This window comes from Balaenoptera borealis (assembly GCF_965194805.1).
Source record: "Balaenoptera borealis genome assembly, chromosome: 6".
NCBI classification, from domain to species: Eukaryota; Metazoa; Chordata; class Mammalia; order Artiodactyla; family Balaenopteridae; genus Balaenoptera; species Balaenoptera borealis.
In genome coordinates, this window is record NC_138863.1 from 59845070 (window position 1) to 59862842 (window position 17773).

At 42.5% G+C, this 17773-nt stretch overlaps 1 protein-coding gene across 4 annotated transcripts; it reads right to left on the minus strand.

Annotated features, from left to right (window-relative positions):
• Positions 1 to 934: 934 nt before the first annotated feature.
• Positions 935 to 13220, minus strand: CDCA7 (cell division cycle associated 7). Of its 4 annotated transcripts, none has more exons than XM_082397734.1 (10): positions 13100 to 13220; positions 10248 to 10373; positions 9591 to 9827; positions 6784 to 7020; positions 6399 to 6476; positions 5161 to 5385; positions 4621 to 4758; positions 3796 to 3945; positions 3245 to 3381; positions 935 to 2295 (listed from the first exon to the last, which is right to left on the minus strand). In XM_082397734.1, exons 1-10 carry the CDS (start codon positions 13118 to 13120, stop codon positions 2265 to 2267), a joined length of 1380 nt encoding a protein of 459 aa, XP_082253860.1. In that variant the 5' UTR covers positions 13121 to 13220; the 3' UTR covers positions 935 to 2264. The 4 variants fall into 4 exon arrangements, with proteins under 4 accessions (XP_082253860.1, XP_082253859.1, XP_082253862.1 ...); XM_082397733.1 differs by having other exon boundaries at positions 13064 to 13220; XM_082397736.1 differs by lacking the exon at positions 9591 to 9827.
• Positions 13221 to 17773: the final 4553 nt, after the last annotated feature.

Genomic DNA, 17773 nt, shown 5'->3' on the forward strand with positions numbered 1-17773 from the left:
GCAGTATTTTTAATGAAAACCACATAAGTGCCACTTCATAATTTTAAAACATGGTAACACCAAAAGTGTTCCAAACGACGACCAATTTTGATTAACTCCAAAAATATAAGCCTCCCAATTGCATCCCTAAAAAGGTTGGGTTATAATTGGGCTTCTTAAGATACTAAGACTTTATGAAAAGAAATGTCAATTTCTTTTGGACTTGTATAGAATACAGTTACAGTTGTGTAACTTCATTTATCTTGGTCTTCTCCCCAAATGTATGTGGTGTAAACGTGGTTTCTCGGATAAGTCTAGAGCAGGAGTCAGCAAACTTACCATAAAGCATTTCAGGCTTTGTGGGCCAATGTCACATGCTTTCTTTTTTAAAAAACTCTCTAAAAATGTAAAAAACCATACTTAGTTCATGTGTCATATGAATAGAGGCTGCAGCAGAATCTGGTCCCCAGGTTGTAGTTTGCCAACCCTGGTCTAAAGAATCGGGTACGAGAACTTTCGAACCATGCTTTTTTTGTCTTTTGATTCTCTCAGTTCTGGAACAGGTCTCAAGGCACAGCATGCCTGTAATAAATATCCGAACGGTTGATAAAAGCAAGCCAGGTATTGTGAAATCGCTGTTGGTTTTTGGGTTGGCAAATGGTCAAAGAAAAGAAAACAACATTGTAAAACTTCATGGGCCCGTATTTTCTATCTGGTGATGTAGCCGTCTTAGCTGATTCTGATTCACAGCTATCAGGCGTATCACCAAGCCAGGCCCTGTTCAAAAGAGCTGGCCCTTGACTGTCAGAAACTTAAGCCAAAGTGTGTGTGTGCAGGTGGGTGGGGGGGGGCCTCTCGAAAAGGCAGAAATGGTCTTTTGTTTCAATAGGAGGGAAAAATTAGGACTCAGTGCAGTAAGATTGAGTATCAAAGATTTTTTAAAAAGCAGACAAGCTAGAACAAAATGTTTTATTATTAAAATAAAAAACTTTGTATAAAAGCATAACAGATCAAATGCTCTATTTACATTTATTGATTCAAGGTCCAATTATGCACCAAACACTGCACGGGCACAGCTACGGGCTGCAGACGCAAAGCAAAATGAACACACACACACTTAGATTCTACCTCTATCGAACGATTTGATTCATGCCGAAACAGGGGGAGGGAGAGACGACACATGGACTCTGCCCAGAAACTAAACTGGCAGAGATGTCAAGTTAGCAAACTGTTGAAAGTCACCCTTCTCCAAAAAGGCACTTCTCAGTGTTATAAAAGTGCTTCAAACCTGAATGTGAACCCTGTGCCTGGCTTATAATTTCTTCAAGAAAGTAAAAACTGCAAAGAATTGTAGCTGAGTGTAAGTATCAATTTTCCATGCAACATAAGCAAGAATTTATTTGAAATACCTTACGTTATGAACTGAAATAAATGTGGCAAACTACAATTATCCTGAAGTTTTATTCCATGAATTCAAATCGGCCTACTACTGAAGGCTTGCTCCCCGTCCCAATTCCCCAGGATGGCTTTTCTACAATGATTTCAAGCATAGCACTGCACGAGAACCTTTGGGTCGTGACCGTGTGGGCCAGATGCACTTGGTGGAAGAAATCAGCAGCAACTAAGCCTCAACTGTGACAACTTGAATAATAAGCACAATACATGGAATACAATACATGGACTATTCTCCTCCACAGGCCTCCACTGTGAGGCCTCCACAGTCAAATACTCCACTTGCCAACAATCACCTAATTTTTCCACATGGTTTTAAGACTTTTGTGCCTTGATTCTGTTAAAAATGTCAGCGAACACTAAATCAGACCCAGTGTTTTCACGTAAGCAAGTTAGAGGGCTAGTCTCTGGAAATCGAGAGATGTAGTTAGTTAACACTACTACTGCGTTTCTAAGTGCTTGGTTTTATGGGTGGATTCCAGGGCTATTTCAACACCAATTAAATCAAACATGCTTTCATAAAATTGTCATTTAAAAAGGATTCTGAAACTAAATGATGGAAGAGAACCACTGGAAATAAGAGGGGGATGGCATGGGATGAGGGGTGGGGGGAAATGCAAAGGAGAAACTGCAGGAGGGCAGAGTACAGCTGGCACTACACCCCCCTGACGCCCAGACATGCAGGCATGTCTAATGAGGTTAACTTGATTTGCCTATAAGACAGACTGATCATCAGAATTCTTAAACTCGGGTTTCAATCACATGACAAAATTGAAAACTTTAAAACAAGGAAGATTTGTGAAGTGGAAGGCAGGTAGTGGATCTTCCAATTATTATGCTTGCATTTCAAACTCCTGTTTTAGACTGAAAGAGAAGAGGGAACATGTCAGGATATGGTTTTCGGCCTAAGAATTCTCTTCTGAAAACTAATTCCAAAAGACACGCACCCCATTGTTGATAGCAGCACTATTTACAATAGCCAAGACACAGAAGCAACTTAAGTGTCCATCGACAGAGGAATGGATAAAGAAGATGTGGTACATATATACAATGGAATATTACTCAGCCATTAAAAAGAATGAAATAATGCCATTTGTACCAACAGGGATGGAGCTGGAGATTACCATACTAAGTGAAATAAGATAGAGCAAGACAAATACCATATGATATCACTTATATGTGGAATCTAAAATATGATACAAATGAAAACTTGTTTACAAAACAAAAACAGACTGACAGACATAGAAAACAAACTTATGGTTACCAAAGGGGAAGGGAGTTGAGGGGATGATAAATCAGAAGTCTGGGATTAACAGATACAAACTGCTATATATAAAATAGATAACCAACAAGGTCCTACTGTATAGCACAGGGAACTAAACTCAGTATCTTGTAATAAACCATAATGGAAAAGAATATGAAAAATATATATATATATATGTATAACTGAATCACTTTGTTGTATACTTGAAACACAACATTGTAAATCAACTATACTCCAATTTTAAAAAAGTTAAAAAATAATAATCTGCTGAGAGCCTAATTCACTCTTTTAAACGTTTCTATCGAGTTATAACACATCTTAAGTGTACAGCTTGAATTTTACACACACACGCCCACGAGGGTCACCACCACCCAGATGAAGATATAAAATGTTTCCAACGCTCCCCGACTCCCCATGTGCCCCTTTCTAGTTAATACCTGCACCCTCCTGCCCTCCCTAAGACCACTATTCTGACTTCTACCATCTTTTTATTAAGATACAAAAATGAATGTCAGATTTCGGTGTGGAAGAGGGAAAAACCAGCCCTACCTTTTCAAGTAAGCATGCACATTCCCGAAGCCGTGGTACTTGGCTAAGTACACGAGCACCCCAGTTGCACACCGCCCGTCTCTCTGCCGACAGAAGCTGCAGTTGCAGATCCCGCGACACGGTGGGCAGTGCCAGTTCTGAATAAGCATGAAAAGGCACCATTAAGTTAAACCTCACGCCGCCACTTACTTATCTACTCCTGTTTAACCTTTAAGGTGGGCATGATCAATTGCATTCAGATCTTTTTCTTTTTAATTATTAAAAACTCGTAATGTGTTTAACATCCGTTAGTCATGCATCACGTTCCCTTAGGAAATCCCATGGAAAAAGTTCCACAGCCACTAGCAGGGCTAAGTGGAGAACGGACTTCCCCGAATGGCCGGGTTGGGAGCTCTCCAGAAGGGCTCACAGCTATCTAGCACCAACACTCTGAATTCATCTGCCTTCCCCGAAATGAATGTCCCACGACACTAAGGGCTCAATCTCTTTCTGGCCCTATCAGCTCACGGCGGACTCTCGAGCCCACAGGACCACCCCTTCAAGGCACCTACTGGGTCTAGCAGAGCATCCCTGACTTCTTCACCATAACGGTTTCGAAGGCAGGGCCCGCAGAACTGGCCTCGAACGCCCCAGCACTCTGGGTTTCTGCAGTTTGTCTTGGTATCCATAGTTTTCTGGCGGCACTGATGACAAGTCGATCCCTGCAAACAATAAGCAAATAAGAACCAAAAACAAAAACACTGCTTTTTGTAGACAAAATACTTAAAAGAATGTCCTTCTTTGGGAATTCCCTGGCGGTCCAGTGGTTAGGACTCCACGCTTTCACTGCGGAGGGCAAGCCGCACAGCCAAAAAAAGGATGAATTTGACAACAAAAAAAAATTTAAAGGAAAAAAAAAAGAATGTCCTTCTTTGTGGGTAGAGTCTGATATTTTCTCTTTGAATCCTAGTTCACATCTATATACACATGTATACAAAAGGACATGAAAAGTATCTCAAGCATGGTGATTTCATTCATCTGGCAGACTCAATACCTTATGTTATAAAAACTACATCAGGAAAAGATCTGTTTATCTTTAGCACACCACCATATCCCCAGCACCTATCTATGTAGGCACACGTTAATAAATACTTAGGTTGAATGAATCAATTTCTAAATTAAGAGAAAAGATTTAATGCTACTGAAGACTTACTAAGCAACTACTACTACTGCAAACTTACTAAGAAAGCTAAATCCCAAGGATGCTACAAAACTCTCTTTTCTTACATGAAAAAAACACACAGGCACACATCCCATATGCTAAGACTGTTAGAACATTAGCAAAATGTCTCTCTCACAGACGTGTACATTTCCAGACATCATTTAGAGGCTCTGACCAATGAACGGTTATAGATCTTCTCTCGAGAGTTGTTGCAGATGTTGTCCAATTCTTCCTCCGTGATTTCGTCCACTGGGCGAATTATATGGGGAAGGGTCATGGATCCAGGGCGACGACTTCGGGGCATGTCATCTTCCTGCATAATGAGAAACATGGAACAGAGTGGCCTGACTGGCTCTCGCCAGCTCTGAATCTCAAGATACTCTCTTTGTCATTTCTTCAGAGAATTCAACCTGGAAATCATTCTTAGAGCTTACGGAGAAGGGGCGAATCCTAAGTTTACTAAGGATCATGGGACAACATCATGGAAATGACTCCTACAATTAAGAAAAGCCCAAGATAATTTTGATTCTCTTGCCTGCTACCAAGAACCATCAAAATAAGCTGATGTGACCTTAACCATTCTGGAGTGTTTTGAGAAGAACATTTAATACGGACCATTGGTGTTGAGGGTGTGTGTGCTCCCGGGCTGTGTCCATGATCCTGGGCCCACAGAACATGACAAACAGAAGAGAAAGCATAAAAGCGGAGAACTCACGTTCATGTAGCCGGCCATGGGCTTCCTCTTTCTCACCAACATGTACTTATCCGCCTCCTCCTCCTCCTCCTCCTCCTCCTCCTCCTCCTCATCCTCCTCCATGGGCAGGGCACTGTGCGACCCAAGGACCCGAGACCTTGACCTGGTGAGAGGACGAGCTCTCCGCTCAGGGTTTCTCCTGCAGGCGACACCTGGGAATGTGCGCCTTCGGGGTGTCTTTGGACGCTGAACAAAACACAGAGGATTGGAGCCGTTTATTCCAGAATGAGAAGGGGTCCCTTCTCCTGAACCAGGTTTTCCTTTAAGTAAAAGGAGTACTCCACTTTCTAATTTCCTTCATCCTCTCTGTAATGCATGGAATATGAGCCCAGAAATGATACAGCCATTGTAATTTGGCTTTTGTTAACACCAAACCTGGTTTCTCTCAAACTGAGGGATGATCTATTTATTCTTTACTCAATAAAGGTGTAAGAAAGAATCTCATTCTCCAAAAAAAAAAAAACCTTTTCTACAACATCTCTTGAGCCCTGAAACATATTCACTGTTCCTATACTGCCCAAGAGAGAAATGTAGGTATGGTTTTCCTTGTTCTATTCTTGCTCCCGGAGAGGTGGGAAAGGAAATCTTTTCTTTTGTACCACACCAGACACACCAGATTCCCCTGAGTTGCACCAGCTTAGTTTCCTCAGAATATAATCACATATACTAGGTCATGACTTGGTTAACAAATTGTTTTTTCTTTCTTTTTTTTCATTCTCAGATTTTAAAAACATCAATTACCATGTAGGAGGAATCTGCCAATGCTGGGGATACAGAAAAAACAATTTTCGATCTTTATTTCCTACCCCTGAGGGTCTTAGGTTTACTTGGGTGGGAGGAAGAGAAACAACCAATCAAAAGAGGTTTGAGGAACTTCCCTGGCGGTCCAGTGGTGAAGACTCCGTGCTTCCACTGCAGGGGGCACGGGTTCGATCTCTGGTCCGGGAACTAGGATCCCACGTGCCACGTGGGTGGCCAAGGAAAACGGAGGGGGGTGGGGTTTGAGCCCCACAGGAGCTGGGCATGGGGGGGCAGGGGCACCCCTGGCCCAGGGTGCAAGGAAGAGGTCCCAGAGATCTGTCAGAAGCTTTCCTCTATCACCTCTAAGTCTGTCTACAAGACCACATGAAATAACGAAATTGCACTTTAAAATCAGACCTGCCCAAAACAGTACCATACAAACAAGGATTTGTACTTACTGAACTGGAGCCTGGCAGGGAACGCCTTCCAGGGAAGGAGCCAGGGAAGCTTTCTAATTCTGACATTAGTTTTGCAAGCTAAAAAGGGAGGAAATTAAACAGAAGTTATTGGTTCAGAATAACTACTGAAAACAAGTAAATTCTGGAAATCACAATAGCACGTTTCAAAGAGTTTCTGATTTCCCCTATACATCTACCAAGACTTTAATAGATTAAAAAAAGAAAAGTCAGTTTAGGGAAAGAAACACATTTTAAAACATACGTTATAAAGATTTCAGAGCTACATGGAAAATAATTCTTATGACAAAGATATAAGCAACAAGTGGCTTAGAGAAAAGCTGGGAAGGAAGGGTGAGTTCTAATACATTCAAAGTCAGATACCTACCATTGCTTTGTTTTGCTTTATATTTAAAGCCCTTTTCTCCAAAAAATTCATGCCACTTTCATCTTCTGAATCAGAATTGCAATCAGTCACAGAATTCTCTGAGGGTTCGGGGGGCGCTGCTCTCTCGTTGGCTGCTCCCCTGGTGTTTCGAGTTGGAAACTTCATGGCCACCCGGAGAGGTCCGGAACTTCTGCACTGACTGCGGGTCCGACAGCCCGCGTGGTCTGCCTGCAGCCTCTAGTCAATCAGAACGAGTGAGGCATTAATGACTTGCTGATTGTTGCACAGTCTGCAAGAGTATGACTACAAAATATGCCTTTGGAACAAAAAAAGCTTGCAGCAAATACATTTGCACTGAACACTTTAATTGTCAAGTTTAATTGACAGCTCTGGGTAACAAAATCAGGAATTACAAATAAATACAACAACCTGAGTGTAGTTTAACTCGGGGAGCCTACCTGAGACATTGTTATAAGCCACCTTCACAGTCCCTAGGCCAGTGGTTCCGAGCCATTTTTTTTAATGTGAAAATCCCAGCTCCCTTTTTCATTTCTTTAAAAATAGAATCTTTATGCATTTTTAAAAGAATTCCCCTAGGAGTAAATATGTGTGCTCTCATAAATACGATTTCAGTGCTTATGGCAATACTAAACTTTATTAAAAGATGTCTCAATGCTCTGATCTACATTTTTAAAAAACTAGCAAAATATATATAACATAACATAAAATTTATCACTTGAACCATTTTTAAGTGTACAGTTCAATGACATTAAATACATTCATTGTTCTGCAACCACCACCACCATCCATCTCCAGAACTTTTTCATCTTCACAAACTGAAACTCCATACTCATTAAACAATTACTCCCCACTCGCCTCCCCCTCAGCCCCTGGCAACCACCATTCTACTTTCTGTCTCTCTGAGATCTGACTACCTCCATCTATTATCCACTTTTTGTAAGCCTAAAAGTTTTAAAATCTCAGATTCCAAAAGTAATATGTTTCCATCATTTAAAATGTATGAAAATTAGCCACTGGGGAAATGCAAATCAGAATCACAAGACATCACTTCCCACCCACTAGTAGAGCCAAATCAATAAGTACAGCAAGGATGTGGAGAAACTGGAACACACACACACACTCTGGTAGGACTGTAAAATGGTGCCACCACTTTGGAAAACAGTCTGGCGGTTCCTCAAAAGGTTAACCACATGGACTATATGACTCAGCAATTCTACTCCTACTGAAGAGTATATGTCCATACAAAAACCTGTACACACGTGTTCATAGCAGGATCATTCCTAACAGCCAAAAGGTGCCAACAACCCAAACATCCATCAACTGATGAATGGATAAATAAAATGTGGTATATTCACACAATGGAATATTATTCAGCAATAAAAAGATATGAAGTACTGGCACATGGAAGAACCTTGAAAACATTATGCTAAGTGAAACAAGCCAGTCACAAAAGACCACATATTGTAGGGTTCCATTTATAGGAAATGCCCAGAATAGGCAAATCTATGAGAGAAAATAGATTAACGGTTGCCAGGAACTGAGGATATTGGGAAAGGATGCAAAGTGACTGCTGACGGGTACAGGGTTTCTTTTTGGGGTGATGAAAATATTCTGAAATTGACTGTGGTGATGGTTGAAAACAAACAAAAAAAGAGAGAAGAAAAAAATACCACCCATAAAGTCCCAGAAACGGAAGACCCATTTTTTAACATTCCAAAATCCCCACCGCTTTTTGTACTCTTCATATATTTTTAGGGTGCATGGGTTGAAAGATATAAAATGACAAGACTTCTATCAGTTCTTAAGCCTTTTAATCAATTGGCATTTTATCAATCGCAACAAATGGCATCTACAAAGAACTGAAACATTGCCCAGAAATGATTCAGGCTATAGACAATGTTGGGTGACATCCAGATTCACAGGTCAGCCCCTGCCAATAACTCCAATACATACTGATTTAGACCAACATCACCTCTTAGAGGAAATATTACATCATCATGAAGTTAGACAGTGATAAACACTCGCTGGGCAGGCGTTCTCACTCGTGTCAGTGCCACTCAAGCGTGGTCCCAGGCAGTGGACCCGCGTCAGACCACAATGAGCTAAAGAGCACGCACCCGACTGCAAATCAACAGTTTGTCGAGAAAGTCTTGCTAACAGAAAAACGTGTGCAGAAGTAATCAGCATGCTCGGGGAGAGTGGGACCGAGGCGCATCAGCGGCAGCAGTGTCCTGAGCAGGTCAGAGGCCAAAGGTAAGACAGCATGCACAGGAAAAGCCAACAAAGGAGCAAAAGTGGAAGCAGGCAGGGCCCTAATTGTCATTACCTGCACTTGAGCTCCTGCATGGGAGTTATCACAGGCTTTCCAGATGCAGGCACAGATCCACTACGGGAACCGACATTTACTGAAGGCCTACTCTATGTCAGGCCCTGGGCTGGGCACCTGAACTTAAACGTGAATGTAGCTCATCTTGAGGACACGTGTGCTTCCTCTGATTAGGCTGGATTTCTGTAGCAACAGAAATCTGCAGGTGGGCCAATTCTATCTTACCAGTTTCCAAGATTTTCAGAGACTACAAAAATGGTCAAGCTTTACAAGTAGAACTACATGAGTAAAAAACTGCTTTGAGACATGAAGAAAATACTCTTAAAACTTTTTAAAAGATCAACAAAATCTTCTGGCATGACTAAAACGAAAATCGTAAGAAAAAAAAACTTTTTAAGCAAGTATGTCATGCCTCTAAATGTACCTTATTTCTTGATATTGGTGAAATTCTCAAACTCACCATTCCATCTTGTATCTCACTCTCTGAGAAACCGCAAAACGATTCATCATCAGAGTCGGCATGAAAAATACTGGCCAGTTCGTTAGTGACATCTGGCCTTGGTTTCTGTAAAAATCCACAATGGTCTAACACATCTTGCACCTCACTTTCTGAAAAGCCGCAGAAAGATTCATTATCAGAGTCCTCATAAAAAACATTTGCCAGTTCTTCACTGATATCTGACCTGAATTTAGGTTTCTGTAAAATAAATAAATAAATGTGGTTGTGCATTTTTTTTTTCCTTTTTCAAGAACCAATTTTCCACAAACCGTGCAGAGAGCAAATCACATTTACAAGTGCACTACAAGAGAATAGCTTTTGTTACAAAGAAAAATGGTTCAGAGGTTTACAAATGATTTCTGAGTTGTTATGGCAAATCATCAGGCATGTTAGGTTAGGCGACATTTCAAAAGGATAGAGTAAGTAGCTAATCTACCTCCAACAATTACTACCTAGAACCACAGCAAAAAGTGAAATGAAATTACAGTGCACACTGTATTTTCATAACGGCTGTATAGAAATGTAGGCAAAAAGCAAGCAGTTTTAATCACGCACAAAGCATCTGAGGCATTTTGAGCACGGCAGACTCCATTCTGTTTATTCTCAGGCAGCACTTACTGTGTTTGCAAAATTATCAGAAGCAAAGCTGTCACAACTGTCATCAGAGGATGACGAGGTTTCCATGGAAATCAACTTCACATATCTGAATTTCTTGAAGTTCTTCTTTGCTCTGCGATCCTTTTGCTGCAAACAGAAATGGCAACACTATTAAATGGGATGCTTACCGCAGAATCTAATGAAAGATATCATTTTTGAGTTGAGTAGGTTCAAACAGCAGAGGAGATATGTCCATTTCTTATACCCTACACAGAAAAAGGAGGGTTTGCAACTGCTACAAAAATTTTTTCAAAACCAGGTAAAATCCTAAAAAGAGATCCCTTTGAAGGAACATTATAATGACAACTATCAATTTATTCAAATATCTGTAGAGCTACCCCTTTACCCACCTTAAGAGCCCCCAACTCTTAGCATTATTATACTGAGCTCCCAAGGCATTAAAAGCTAAACTCCTAAAATCTGCCCTTAAGAAAAAAAAAAAAAATTAAACTGTACTTCAAAAGTACAAAATGGTAGAGTGATTTCTCTCCCTCAGCCAAAATCGAGCTAATGAGATCTTTCTATGTAAGCTTTGGGCTCTGTACTGTGATGCTAATTTCCCAAACTGTAAAAACTGGGCAGCACCTCTACTTCGAGATGGCAGGCTTTCAAACAGGCCTTGTGCCAATCAGGAGGGGTAGAGTGATTTCAGCACAAGTCCTTACAAATCAAATATATCGACCCAGTGAACAAACGTACAGGAGCCAAGTTAAAGGTCAAACAGTCCTCCAAACCCAGGTAGAATGCCTGATTCCACTTCAGGGCTCTATTAGGCTGGCCAGACATTCAGCTCTTTCTGCAGTCCCCTTGCTGCACAAGTCTTAAGTTTTTAGAAGTCCTTTCATAAGACACAAATGGCCTGTGGATATGAAAATGCAGCCTTCATTCATGAACACTGAATAGCCTGGCACTGCTCATCAGAACATGCAACTGGCATCTACCTCATGTAAAAAGATAGCAGTTTCTACCGTTTCTTAATATTTAATGAGATTTCTTAAATGTTGTATTAGCAGTTCCTATATTTTTCTCTTCTGAAGTATAGCCATGGAGCAACAGAAGTTTCTCCTTACACTGAAAACTTTTGAAAAGGCAAGCTCTGCTAGGGGTCCCACAAAAATAATGCCAAGATGTGAGGTGTCGGGTGAACAGAACATTCTGACCTTCCTTCTACACTTAACATTATGCATTTCTCTTGCAAATAAAATTATTTTCATGATGATGGGACCCAACCACCCAGTGTTCCTCAACAGACTCCATTCAATCATCTTAGGAAGTTTTAGTCTTTTGTCCTTTTAGAAAGGCAGGAAAATGTGATAATAGGTAGAGGTACTACCTATTAAAGGAGATCTCAGAAATTCCCCATTTTCCAGATGAGCAAATTAAAGGCTCCAGGGAGGAGAAACAGATTGCCCAAGATCACAGGGCTGGAAGGAGTCTGCAGTCTCCTAAAACAGCAATGCTCCTTGCACTACTGCAGGAATTATCACCATTCACTCATCAATATACCTGCCAGCAGTCACGCCCAAGACAGCCTCAAGGGAGGCATTCTATTGGAAGCTCCCAGGGAAATACCTGCTGAGCTTTAACTAGTCACCACATGCCAAGAGTTAGTTATCAGGCAAATGTATACCCGGAGGAAAAGACCTAGAAAGAAGCAAGGCAAATGATCATGGGTGAGATGGACTTTCTTGGCAAACAGGTAATAACTAACACCACTTAATAGGTGTTTTTTTGTGCCAGGCACTAAGTATGCTTTCACATTAATCCCTTGCAACAAAGGTGGAAACTGAGGCTTAGAGCGGTGAAAGGAACTATTCAAGTCCCACGATGGCCCAAATTTGAACCCAGGCACGTCAGAGTCCAAGTCCAGCTACACACTTCTTTGGTCTTTCTTCATGCCGAAAGCCAATGCCCAGGTCCATTCAGGAGAGCTGTCTCTGAAACCACGCCCCCAACACGCCCTCTCCCACCCACCCCCAGGGAATCCCAGCCTCCCCACGTGGGTCCCTTACCCATGATATTTATTTTAAGGGTGTCACTCTCTTCCTTTTCACCCAACCCCCACCCTCTAACCTCTTCTGGGGCAGACCCTCCGTTCCGGTTTCCGTTAGAGCAGAAAGTAACGTTCCATCAGGGCTACGTCCTGCTGCTGAGAATATGGTTGGGGGGTGGGGAAGGGAGTGGGGAAATGAGCAAACGGTCGGCGAACCGTTCAGACCAAGTCCTTCCGCTGCACTAAATCACCGCCTGGGACTGGAAATGCCCCCTCAAGTGTGCGCAACCCAAGTTCTAAAGAGACCGATTTGCAAGACCTTTAAACTCCAAACTCCAAACCCTCAGTGGTTAGAAGCGCCTGCCGGCATGGTTGATGCAAAAGCGGGAGGGAAGCGCGCCCAAGGACCCCCAGTGCGCGCGGGGCTGCGCGCGGGAAAGGGCCTGGAGGCTGCAGGGCGGCGCTCCCCTCCGCGCCCCGCGGGCAGGGCTCCGGACAGCGGACACAATGGGCCGCCCCGGCCAGCCCCCAGCGCACGTGCACCTCGGGCGCACGTGGCCTCGAGCTCCCCCGGGCTGCCAACCATCCTGCAAACATCTCAAATCTCCGGACCGCCCGCGCGCCGGGTGCACACGCCCGTCGGGGACAGCCCCTAGTCCCCGAACTACCCCCAAGTGCACAAAATCTAGGGCTTGCCTCAACGGGCGCCGCCCAGGACGGCCACCAGTTGATAAGGGCACTCCGCCGCGGAGTTGGAGGGGGTCCGCCCGTGCCCAACACCCACCGCGCCAATCCCGCGCCTTCGCCCGTCCAGCCTCACCGGCACGCGGCGAGAGTCCATGCTGGCGGCTGGCGCTCGGAGCGCTGAGAGCTGAGCAGCCGCGCGCGCCGCCGTCCCACCACGCAGGAGCCGGAGCTCGAGCCGCGCGGGCGGGCGGGCGGGGCGCTCAGAGCCTGGGCCGGAGGGGCGGGGCGCGGCAGGCTTTCCCGCGTTGGGGCGCAGGTCCTGCCAGCTGTGGTAACGGCCCACCCGCGCGAGAGACCCACTCGGCCCCGGGAAAAAAGCGGTCCCCCCAGATACCCTGAAGTCCTGTGATAGCCATGCAGTCCCCTAAAATCCTCCTTGGAAATGTGGTGCCTTGGGAGCTCCAGGACCACTCTCTTTACATAGCTGCACGGTCCCGAGCGAATGGCGCGAAAATGGGTCGTATTGCCCCGGGGTTAGCAGACTGATTTGCATGAATTCCGGGGCTGGGAGACGAAAAGTGGAGATGGGAGTAGTGGAGAGCTGCGCCGGCCTCTGCATTTAGCACTTTCCCTGCGGTGTGCGGTTTACGTTATATAAAATAAAAATCGAAGAATGAAGCACGAACTCCGTTTATCAGCCCAGGCACTGTCCCTAGATGTAGCACCTCTTATCTGGTAACCGCAACATTATCTGAAGCAATAAAATGAGTTAAATCCTGATCTTTCTTTCCAGAAAGCACGGGAAGTTGTTTTATATGACTTGTGGTTTTGAAATGAGAAAGGGCTGCTGTTAGTTAAGACTTATCTATGGGATAATAAAGTATAGAAATTATAGAAGAATGGAAGCTAAACACTGCGTTAATGTGGTTTGGAGTTAACGTTCTTCCGTCAAAATTTAGAATTACCTAAGTCAGAATGAGCGTGAGATTTTTCATTGCCCTTTGAAACGAACCTGACATTACGACGAAATACAGTGTGAGGCTTTAAAAAAACTTTTTTGTAGAGAACAGGGGGAAAAGTTGCTTTTAGAAGAAAAAGTAAAATAAATTGTGTTGCTTTAAAAGATCTTAATTATAATCTTACGTTTAAAACAAGTGCTTTAAACGAAGCACTCGCTTTCTCCTTCAAAACATCTCTTGGGAATATTCCTTTGCAGGGAGAGAGCATGCATGAACACACTGCGTTCCTCTCTGGGTATATTGAATACAAAAACTTGTGAATAAGCGATGCACGAGAACGTGCATTGGAAGAATCGTTAAGGACTTGATCAGAGTCTTCGAGCCTTTCTACTACACGCCTAATCCCTGGTCACTCTGCCACAGAGCGAGGAACAAAGAACTCACGGTCTGGAAGGTAGGCGCCAGGAGAGGTTGTTGGTCTGTCTGGCGAAATTCCTGGCAGTAGCGAGCCCTCAATAAATATTTGTTGAGTAAATAAACGACTGCATGAATGGTGAATGAACTAAAATTGTCGTTAGTGCTGTGTCCTTGGAAATACAATCTTGTGCCACTAAAATTAAACAGGAGAATTTGGAATTGTTAAACTACATAAAGTAGGGGAAGATTAAGTCACTTTGCCTATTTATTCTGATAAGAAAAGTATTAGTCTTCCTGGGGCACCAGAATATAGTTTACATATTTTTTAAGGTTAAGATCACTGGTCTATTAGTCTTTTTAGTAATCAGGAAAATGCAAATTAAAACAGAGATACAGTTTCACTCAGACTGGCAAAAAATTTAAAGCCTGTTAAGACCAGGTGTTGGTAAGGCTATGAGGAAATCCCTGAAATGATGTTATTAGTGTAAATGTTTCACTTGGGAGGGCAATTCAGGAATATTTAGCAAAACCACTTCCAGATATATACCCTAAAACAAAGTTTTTCATGCTGCAAGTTAGAACCCATTGGCAAATTGTGAAATCAACTTAGTGGGTTGCAACTAGCATATTTTCTTCTTTCTTTTTGAAATAGAATTTAAAAAATAAGAGTAGTGTGAGTATTGTTTCCTGAAGCGCTTGTGCCTGTCTGTGTGTATACTGTATAAAACGCATACTTCTTATTGTGCTTCACCATCAACAAAGTTTCCAAGATACTGTCCTGGAGAAGGTACATTATGAGGCTTGTACTGATGCTCTCTCTTTTATTCATTCAGCTGAGGCTTGCCAACACCCATGACACCAGGCACTATTCTGAGAACTGGGACATAAAGCCCAGGAAGTTTACATTCTAGTGGAGCCATGGAAGTAAACAATAAGATAATTTCAGGTGTGATAACTTCCAAGAAGGAAAAAGCAGGATAGAGGGATAGGAAATGAAAGAGGTACCAATTCAGAAAATAGAAACAGGAAAGGAGGTGTTATCTGATCAGGAACCTGAAAAAAAATAAGGGAGGAAGCCATAGGAAGATGAAGGAAGTGCTGGTGTCAGGCAGAGTGAACAGAAGCCCAGTAAAGGACCATACTGGACTATACAGAAAGCTAGGGAAAGAGAGGGTGAGGGGACAGATCACATGGGGCTTCCCTGGTCATAGGAAGAGGTTTGGATTTTATATAAGGTATGATAGGAAGGATTCTGATGAAGAAAAGACCCAATCAGACTCCATGGGCTGTGTGAACTATAAACTAAAGGGGGGCAAGAGTGAGGCACTTAGGAGCCCCTGGAAGAAAAAATGATTGCTTGGACTAGGGTGATCGTGGGATGGGGGGAAGTGGTCAGATTTTAAGATGTATTATTTTGAAGGTAGAGCTAACCAGACCAGAGGAGTGGATGGTTCATTCACAGTAGTATTTGTGTATCATAGTAAAATATTGCCAACAACATAAATGGCCCTCAGAAGGGAAATGGAGACGTGAACAGTGGTGTATTCATACAATAGAATTTGAAGTGTTCAAAGGAATGGCATAGCTTGCTTGCATCAACGTAGGTAAATCTTAAAGTTGAATGGAAAAGCAGATTGCAAACATTTCTGTAAAGTATACCCCTTATGCAAACTTGAAACACAAAACATACATAAGTTGTGAAAGTATATATATAAAGACATGTGCAGTTGGAATAGGATAGAGGTTAACTCTGAGGAGGAAAAGATGGAGGAAGGAGGGCAGGGTCAGGTCTTCAAGGTATGAAGCAAATATGGCAAAATGTTAAATGTGAGTGGTAGATACATAAGTGTCTTTTATATTTTCACTTTCTGTGGGATTTTTTTGTTTCTGAAACATTTTATGATAAAAAACTTTTTAATTTTGAAACATTTGTTATGTCAGTCAAGATATATATTGTAGTGTTAAATATGCAGTCCCTTTATAGGGTCCTATAAATTGGAATACGAGTTAGTCTTGTAATTTTAGCCATCTCATAAAGGTTTTCTGTCACTATGTTAATCATATACGGGTAAATATGTTCATTTTGAACGAAAGACACAAAATGAGTAAGAATGGAAATTCAGTGTGCAGAGATGAGGGCGCAGGCCAGAGCAAAGGTAACAGGTACATACCTGACATTTCATAAGCACACACCTGACATATACAGACAGGATCTGGTACGAGGGCTGTAAATACAGCACATACTCAGTAACTACTTATTACTAGCCAGAATGATTGTAGGAGGAATGTTAAATCTGTAAAACATTCTAAAATACCAGTCTCCTGTTAAAGAGCTTTGAACTCCTCAGGCTATTATGAACTTTCAGGATGGTTGTGTGCTGTCCCATAGCTTTTATTCACTTTGCACAAAGAATTCCATTTCTTATTATTAAGTATGATACTTGACCCTGAGGTTCTGAGCACTAATAACAAGGTGAGCTGAAGTCAACCTTGACCTCTAGATGTTTGGTTTTAGGACAAAGAATGCACCAATTAATAACACGTTATCACTTTTAGATGGATTTCAAAACAAAGTTAATGTCCCAGTAGGTGTGCTGCTCTAGTCCCACACACCTTTCCTTCTTTCAGGCAATGTAACTTGAACCCACGCTGCTCTGTAAACAAGAGACCTTCAATAGCTGCCACACACCCAGGAACAAAGGGCTGGGGAGAGTTGTCACTGTATTTGTGGATATGGGCAGGTTGCAGTCTGTCAGGTGACAAATCTTTATTTTAAATAACCCCCTAATTATCGATTTACATGTCCCCCCTCCTTCCCCACCCCCCGCCTGCTTTCAGGATGCACAAAGGCAAGAAACCCAAAAGGTCTAAGTTATCCTTCTGCTGGCAGAAGCCACTCTGCAGGAGGGCCCAGCCCATGACCACCCTGGCTCAGTCAGATCCACAAATCCTACCCCTCCAAACCATATTGGTATGTTTGCTTTTAATCATATGTCAACACCATTTTAAGTAGGTCAGTTTGCTGACATCTGACACCTGATGCGAGAATGGAATATGGAAACATGAATGCAAACCTGGCCATTTTTAGGGAGAGGAAATATTTGTTTTTTCATGGATAAGCATTGTCCATTGTGAAATACTTGGTTGCTAGTGTTAGAGCACCATTAAACACTGGATGAGATAAAGTCAAGTTTTAATTACTCAATCAGTCGGTCCCAACATTATAGACACTGAATTATAACTACAACCTAACTCTGCCTACATTTTTATGATCCAGACTCCCCTTTAACTTGCTCTCCTTCCATAAATTTTTTAAAAATTTGCACTTAGCAAGGTTTTTGTTTGTTTGTACTCAAGAGTTTTTGGTTTGTTTTTAATTTGATCATCCCCCCACATACACTGGAGACAACTGGAGTGTACCCAAAACAAAG

Bases quoted from the DNA above. Each gene is read 5' to 3' on its own strand.
- CDCA7 (XM_082397733.1), bottom strand. From the start codon at position 13,120: ATGGACTCTCGCCGCGTGCCGGTGAGGCTGGACGGGCGAAGGCGCGGG. The intron at 4,759-5,160 runs GTGAGTTCTCCG...CTCATTATGCAG, and splicing joins CCATGGCCGGCTACATGAAC to GAAGATGACATGCCCCGAAG. The intron at 3,946-4,620 runs GTCAGAGCCTCT...TATTGTTTGCAG, and splicing joins AGATCTATAACCGTTCATTG to GGATCGACTTGTCATCAGTG.